Raw genomic sequence first — 8,570 nt, forward strand, 5'->3', positions numbered from 1 at the left:
TTGTGGAAGAATTTTATTTCATTTTCAAAGACAAAAGAAAGCTTTGCTGGATATGTTATCCTAGGCTGACAATTTTTTTTTCTTTTAGAACCTGGAATATGCTGCTTTATTCTCTTCTTGCCTGTAGAGTTTCCTGTGAGAGGTCTTCTGTGAGTTTAATTGGCATTCGTTTATATGTCAGCTGATATTTTTTTTTCACATGCACATTTAAGGATCTTTTTCTTATGTTCGATTGAAGAGAGCTTGATTGTCATGTGTTGTGGTGAAGATCGTTTTTGATCAAACCTGTTGGGAGTTCTGTGCCCCTCCTGGATCTTGTTTCCCAATTCTTTCTCTAGATTAGGGAAATTTTCCCTTATTATTTCATTGGTTATACCTTTAATCCCAGCTTCTCTTTCTGCACTTCTCTTTCTGTGACTCCGATAGCTCTTATATTTGGCCTGTTAATAGTGTCTTTAATTTTCAAATGCTTTTTTTTAGCTTGATCTAGCTCTGCTTCCAGCTTTTTGTTTGTTTCCCCTGGTGACAGGAAATATCTTCCAATTCTGAGATACATTCTTCTGCTTCCTTCATTCTGTTTTGGAGACTCTCAATTGTAATTTTAGTTTGCTCCACTGTATTCTTCATTCGTAATGTATCAGCTTTCCTTTGATTCATCTCCACTGTGACATGTTCCTTAAATTCCTGGAATGCCCGCTTTACATGCTTCTCATTGTTGGTCAGAAGCTTTAGAACAAGTGTTTTGAATTCTGTATCTCCATTTTCTCTATGTCTTCCTCAGTTAACTCTGAGGTTGACATAGGGTTTTGCTCATTTGCAGGGGAGTTTTCGGTAATATTCATTTTGTCTTTGTTTCTTCTTTTGCTGTTAGTCATTGTACTTCTGGTTAGCAGAGTCTTCTCCTTGGGGCAGTTTCTAAGCTGTGTCACCCACAGGTCTATAGTTCAATTGTGCTTTTTGCAGTTGGTACACAGTTCTTTGTTTGCCATCACTTGTGCCACTCTGTCCAGAATGTTCCAGGTCTGGGTCTTTATGTTAGATTTCCACCATGTCTCCACAGCCCCATCTCCTGGTTCACCACTGCCTACCTCCTGTGATATTGCACTGTTGTCTGTACAACCTTTCTCCCACTTTCAGTTGGAGCAGGTACCAGGATTAGGGAGACAACAGGAGTCCTATATAGCTAGGTTGTTGTTGGTAATCTTGCTGGAACCTGTTGGCCGTTACACTGAAGGGCCACACAGACTTATTTTGACGTGTACGATGCTTTAGTTTATATTATTTTCCTGTGGGACCAGTGCAATGCAGTGAACTCAATGAGTTCTCGTAATCTCAGCACAGTCATAGCTCACTGTTGTCCCTGCAGTCCTAAAACTATTGCCATATTATACAAAATGGCACCTGACATGCCACTACCAGAGTTCTTGTTCTGCTGGCCATCAGGTCTGAGGGCTACCTGGACTATCTTCGGTGGAACCTGTAGAATGCCATGTTGTGGAAGTACTCTGAGCCAGTAATGAGTTCACTCCCAGCTCAGCGTATGCTCAGTCCTTTCCCTAACCTTTGCCTCCTTAAACGAAATGGCGTCTAATTAGACTCTAGGGGCAAACTGGCCTATGAAATCCACCCTGTTCCCGCATTGCCCGCCTGGGATCTGCCACTCTTTCTCTGCTCTTGGTCAAATCAAACAGACCAGCAGCACGGGCAATTCTTTGGGTTCTCCTCCTTAGCTTCCAGTTAAAGTCCCTTCCCAGCTTGTTGCTGGTGGAGTTGCGGCCGCTGGTGGAGTTCAAATCACTGTTCATTGAATGCTGCTGGGGATCGGTCACTGCAACACCACACACTGTGTCTGCTGCTTTCCTGAGTCTGTTAGTCTCAGTTACCTCTCTGCTGTTGTTCTGTCTTCTCCTATTTCCTGGAATGTGCCCTCTCTGCTTCATGCTGGTTAATGTTTCTCCATCCGTTTTTTGTTTGTTTGTTTGTTTTGTTTTTAAAACCAAAATATTTATTGCCTAATTGTTGGAATTCTTCTCAAGATGAACTGATGCGGCAACAGCTGCCCTGTTGGGTTTAGGCATTGTACCTTCACAGAGTCCATGTCTGAACGTGCAGTACACGATCTTGAGGTGCCTCATCCGGCCTGTCCCCGTGCTGTTGCGTCTTTTAGCCTTAGCACTCCAATTATGCTTCTGCTTGTGCTTGGCAGGGTAGCCGCACTTGCCACAGGTGGACTTCTGCAGGTGGTAGGCCTTGGAGCCACAGCGGAGGCACAGCGTGTGTGTCTTGTTGTGACATTTCCTGAACGATGACGCTCCCTTCATCATCTTGCCTCTACGGCCGAGACCAGTCTCCATCCGTTTAAATGTGTCATTACCCGATTCTGCCATCTTGATTCTCCCATAACCTCATTTTAATTTCCAACAAATCTATCTTTATTTACTCATCCTGTGCTATAAAATACTCAGTCCTTCCCACATGCTTTACATGTTTGCCTTCCTTGGACCTTAGCATTTACTAATTCTATTTCAGAAAAGGTAAGGATACTTTTGTCTCTCCAAGTCCAAGTTGTTTGTTATCTCTGAAATCTTCCTTACTTAAACTTCTGCAGTAGTTGCATATGTTTCTATTGTGACTAGTATACCTTCCATCTTACTGCCTTGGTTCTGTTACATTTGCTTTATATCCCTAACAACACCACAAACCCATGATGGTGGAATTGTTTTAGGATCTAGTATGGCATTTCAGAAGTAGTAGTACTTTTTGCTGAGAGAGTGAATAACTCAACTACCCTTTCCCATGTGGTTTTATGACAAAGAAGAAAAGTGGGGCAAAGAGATAAGTATGTGAGCTATTTGCTGGCATGTTTTTGTACCCTTCATGCCATAGAATGAGAAAAAATGGACTTGATTTAAGTAAATGCTTAATTTCACTTATTAAACTTGTTCAAATCTACATAGCCAGTATCTTCAGTCATAAAAATGTTCCTATTCTTCTTACAGTCTTCAATATTAATTATTTTATTGTCTATCAACATAATGTTAACACAGTAAGAAATTTTATTTTAACATTTATCAAGTGATTTTATATGAGGTTTTAATTAATTTATACATGATGTAAAAATATACATATCTAATGCTTAAAGCAACCTGTGCAAAGTTGCAATTATTAATTCATTTTGACAAATGAGAAAAGTGAGGGTTAGAGATACTATGTAAATCCATTAAGTTACATTATTATCAGAGCTGGAAAGTGAAAGAGTTGGGCAAGTTGTTCAGGTATAGCATCTCCAAAGACCACTGTACTAATATGTAGATTCTTGTTCCTCAAAGGACTTCCTTTCATTTTTCCCAGTTCTTCATACACCATCAAGTTTAGCTTAGCCTTTCAGTCCACACACAATCTTTAAGCACCTTACATTTTGCCAAGAGGAAGAATACTGTAGAGCATACCTGAGTTTTGAAATAATGTTCTTTGCAATAAGGATACTGTATATTTTTGTTAGCTGAAGAAAACCTACATATCTCAAATAACTGCTAGAAAATATTATCTCTTTTGAATACTAAATTGGACAGTACAGACAAATCAAATAATAGTTTTATAGATTGTAAGAATGAAGGAAAAGGACTTCTGAGATCACCTATGCTGTTGCACTTGTTTTGCAGTTGAATAGTTTAATGGCATATCATGAAACACTAATCATTTGATGCAGAAACATAACAATCATAACAGCTTAAAGGAATGAGGAGTGAATAGTGCATGAAGAGGTGTTAGAGGAATGGGGAGCAATGCTGAGATCTGTCATCAGAGAATGACTCACAAAGGATATGTGACCTGATTTCAGACTCACAGAATGGGCGCTTGGCTTTTGAGTAGGTATGTGTGCATGTCTGTATATGTAAGTACAGTCATACGCAGTGCATCACTTGAATAATTCTGCATAGTGACTGAAGTATAACATTCTTACTGCCTGCTAGTTCACCTCTGTGTCTCTGGTATTGATTTTTCATAACAGGTGAACATCTTAAAAATATGGGTGCTTGAGCCTTACCCAGATTAGTTAAATCAGAGTTTTCAGAAGTTAACTAGGAACATCAGTCTTTTTTTTTTTTTTTAAGTGCGTCAGGTGTTTTTATGTGAAAAATGTATTGAGATCTACTGGAAAGTATGGGCTAATTGTCTTCACATGTTACCATTTAGTAAAGAAATAGGGTAAATGTTATCAATAGCCCATGGACAGTGCCCTGTAGACATAAAATGGCATAAAATTACAGAAGGATTTGAAATGAGGTGAGATGAGATGGTAAGAGATAGAGAGATGAAAGGTGGGTTGGGGGAGGTGCTGGGAAGACCATTTAGCAAGCAATTATAGTAATTATGGATTAGATGGTGGAAGCCTTGCCTAGGGTCATTTTTCCTGGAAATAAAGAAAAGATGTAATCTGAGAATTTTTACAAAGACTTGTTGACTTTCAAAGTCGAAAGGATGAGAAAAAAAATGAAGAACCCAAGAAATTGAATGGCAAATATCTGCCAAATGAAAGGTTACCATATTAAATATTTTTAGGATTCTTGGAAGGAAAAATAAAACATTTATGAATAGCTAATACTTGATTTTTAGAGAGTAAACATTTGACACTAATTTTTTTGTGATTTTGAAACTAAATATTGACTTGTGGTAGGAGTGTCACATTTGGCTTAACTGGAGAACATTATGCTAGGTGAAATAAACGAGACAAATACAAATACTGTGTTTACCCACATACGTGGAAGCTAAATAAAACCTCAGTATGAACTCAGAATGGTGATGATTAGGGACTGGGATGAGTGGGAAAAGACAGAGTTTAAATAATAGGTACCAAGTCAGAGTATGATTGAAGAAATAAGTTCCAAGTATTACACAATGTGGCAAGATGAATAATGGCTCACAATAACCCGGTGTATACTGTGTAAGGAAAGAGAAGAAGGAAGCTCCAATTCTCCAGTGATAAATTAATTTCAAAGAAAGAGAAGTTGAAATACCCTGGATACTATATGTAGACATCCTATATACTGTAGCCCATAAATATGTACACTTAAAGTTAATAAAAAGAATATTTTCTTTTGATATATTTGCCTACACATCTAGTGATTTTTATTAGATTATTGCTTTAAAATTTTGTGTTTCCTTTTCCAAGTCTTTTAACAACCAATGGAGTGACACAGTAGCTCTCTTTTTATAAACATGACATGTATTTCACAGCCTGTGTTAGTCATATTCAACTATAATACCACAGAGAACCTGCTTGCAACTTAAATCATGATATGAGAACTGTGGGGGGAGAGAATTGCTAGCATTAGTTCAGAGCTTAAAAATTCCATAATCAGGGCCCAGTGTGTAGCCTAGTGGCTAAAATCCTCACCCATATGGGCACTGGTTCTAATCCTGACAGCCCTGCTTCCCATCCAGCTCCCTGCTTGTGGCTGGGGAAGCAGTCAAGGACAGTCCAAAGCCTTGGGACCCTGCACCCGTGTGGGAGACTGGAAGAGACTCCAGGCTCCTGTTTTTGGATTGACTCAGCTCTAGCTGTTGTGGCCACATGGGGAGTGAATCATCACATGAAAGATCTTCTCTCTTCTCTCCTCTTCTCTGTATATCTGGCTTTCCAATAAAAATCAAATAAATCTTAAAAAAAAAACATAATCAATGTCTCTGTGACTGTCAAATTTTTTTTTTTTTTTGCTTCCAAGGATATCATAAAGCATGGTTAGAAACCCTAATCTGAAAAGGATCTTGCTAGCAAATCTCCCTAACCATTGTATCAGATATAAAGAGATCATCTTATTCCATTTGAGAAACAAACATTGCTGCAGAAAGAGACAATGTTTCTGTTCTTTAAGACTCTTTACCTTATGAACATCCTTGAAATGATCTAGAGCAAAATTTTCCAATTGGTTCTTCATGCAGAAACGTAGGAAAGCCCCTGGGAAGTTGTTTTTAAGAAATTTGTTGTCTATATATATTGTTAAATACCATCTTTAGCAAAACTATTAACTGAAAAGCTATATTGAAATACTGTCATCTTTGCATCATTTTGCTAGTGGTATCTTGGGAGAAATATTAGAAAGTATCATTGTGAAAAACAGTTGATAATTTTTGTGATGTGGAGACAAAGTTGACTTTTTCTGACATAATTACTAGTTAGAAAATATTTCCTGAGAAAATGTAAGGCTGCTGCCAGCTGCAAAAATTTTTCTTAAAATAATTCATTGACCAACCAGTATAATCAGTAGACAAATAAGACTGGTGAATCATCCATGACTCCACTGAAGAGTTCCACCATGAGCTGGTGGTATCTATCATTTAGTACACAAGGCACAAACATTCTACTCCTTTGCCAGGCACAGATGACATCAGCACAGTTGTCCTAGACTTTTCATCACTCTCAAAGTGCTTTTAGGAGCCTCTGAGATAAAGTGGTTTTCAGTTCTACACTCATTGTCCTTGAAGAGGGCTGGGTGGAATTCCTCAGAAACATTCAAGTATTCATAAGCATATCTGTGCAAAAAGCTAACCATTTCAACTAAGAAAAAGGAGGAGGTGTGTGTTTTGAAATGAGAAGTAGCGATAATCTGAGAATTCTTGGGAACTGGCTGGTTCCAGTTTCACAGATTTTAGTCTTTGTTTCATAGTTTCACTCTTTTAATGAAAAGAAACCCTCAAAAGATAAAAATACACATGTCCTACTTAATCTCTATAAACATATGTATACTATCACGTTTAATGCAGATATGTTTCAGCGGAGTTTACATAGCTAGTTTGTTTATTGTGATCTGGAAAATTCACTTACTTAGTGGCATGATGTATCATACTGAAAGTCCTGTTAAGGGCTGGCACAATGGCTCAACAGCTAAATCCTTAGCTTGCAAGTGCTGGAATCCCACATGGGCACCAATTCATGTCTTAGCTGCTCCACTTCCCATCAGCTATCAATTATTTTGTGTGTAACTTTGATTCTCAAAGTGTTGACTGTTTCATTGTTTACTTTTTAAAGTTCTGTGTTTTTTCTTAATTTAACTTTGTGTGGTAAAGAATTATAGTTCAGACAGTTGATCCATATCATTATTGATGTAACTGAAGTAACAGTTCTCTTTATTTCTCGTTCAAGAGAAATGGATTTATCTTGTAGAAACATACCCTGAAATTGCAAAGAAGGCTATTTAAAAACCATTTCTAGTTGCAATTATTTTGTGAGTCAAAGTCTTTTCAGTGCTGTGAAGCAAACAGAAATTCAAAATCAAGGTGAATAATCTAGAATTTTCACCTTAATATATGCAAATTAAACAATAGTAATAGCATTTCAGAGTTTTGGGAGATTCCAGGATATAATGCACACTATGAAAAAGGAGTCCAGTTCATTATATTCCTGAAAGGAATATAGAGAAAAACAGGGAGATAAGTAAATAGAAGTGAGTGAAGTATTTAAATTTAGGAGAAATCCCTTCTAAGCATGTTTTCCATAGGGATATAGCATAGCAGTGAAAATACTATGTGTTAGAACTGAACAATTATGTCAGGCAGATCTTTAGAGATGAAGTCTGGGGAAAGGCCAGAATGCCCTCCTTCTGGGCCAAATCCTAGGACCATGCTCTCCTCTGAAAGTCATCTAAGGCTGACCATTTTGCAGTTGGACTTGTAATTGATGTACTCTGATACACTGGAAGTTCAACAAAACTGGGAAAGCCTAGTTTGTAGCCGTATGGGAAGAAGGCCCAGAAGTATGTAATTTCCAGATGTCAATCATAAATGCTAGTCGTGAGCATCATAGTCACAACACTCAGTCAACTCCCCTCAGACCTTAGGGGTGAAAGCCCGAGTCAGGTATAAAGGTTATCATGTCTTCCCTTGGCTGATCCATTTCTCCCTTGGAACATACTTTCATAAACTTTAATTTGCGATCGCTACGTGAACAATACATGCTTTCCGCTGATCTGTTCTTCCCTTTGGAGGCATTTAAGTGAACTGTTGTTTTACTATCTTTACTTTGGTTTCTCTGAATGATAATTCTTTACTATATTGGTGAAAAACACCAAGGAAAGCTGGCTACTTGTTATAAAGAATAGTATTTCTGTGGTCTTAACCCAAAGCCAACAACCCCAATACATGTGATAATGAGAAAAACATCAGTTAGTCCCAAATATTTGGAGATTCTCCAAAATATTTAAACAATATGCTCAAAACTATCAAGATGATAAAAAATTAAGTATAAGGTACTATCACAGCTAAAGGCAGTCTTAAGGGGAAATAATTACTAGTTGTAATGTGTTCCTCTTGTACTAAATGGAAGCCTGGACAGAAAAAGATTTGGTTAAAATCGAGGAAATCTGAGTGGAGTAATTGTGATAAAGACATCATACTGGTAAAAGATGTTATATAACAGAGAAAACTGAATTTGGAACAAATGAGTACCCTCTGTATTATCTTGCAATATTTATGAAAAGATAAATCTGTTCTAAAATAAAAATAATTACTCAATTAAGTAAACATATAACTATAATATTATGTCATGAAATAGTTACTACATCTTTATATGT

General features: G+C 37.4%; 2 protein-coding genes across 2 annotated transcripts in view; one reads left to right on the top strand and one right to left on the bottom strand.

Moving 5' to 3' along the window:
* Window positions 1–8,570, top strand: part of DCDC1 (doublecortin domain containing 1) — a 145,046-nt gene that overhangs the window by 84,029 nt on the left and 52,447 nt on the right. The gene's annotated exons all lie outside the window — the stretch shown is intronic.
* LOC101526479 (large ribosomal subunit protein eL37-like) lies at window positions 2,013–2,324 on the bottom strand. The gene has a single exon (XM_004585434.2). The coding sequence runs from the start codon at window positions 2,322–2,324 to the stop codon at window positions 2,013–2,015; it is 312 nt and encodes a 103-aa protein (XP_004585491.2).

This window comes from Ochotona princeps, chromosome 4, assembly GCF_030435755.1.
Source record: "Ochotona princeps isolate mOchPri1 chromosome 4, mOchPri1.hap1, whole genome shotgun sequence".
Classification (NCBI taxonomy): Eukaryota; Metazoa; Chordata; class Mammalia; order Lagomorpha; family Ochotonidae; genus Ochotona; species Ochotona princeps.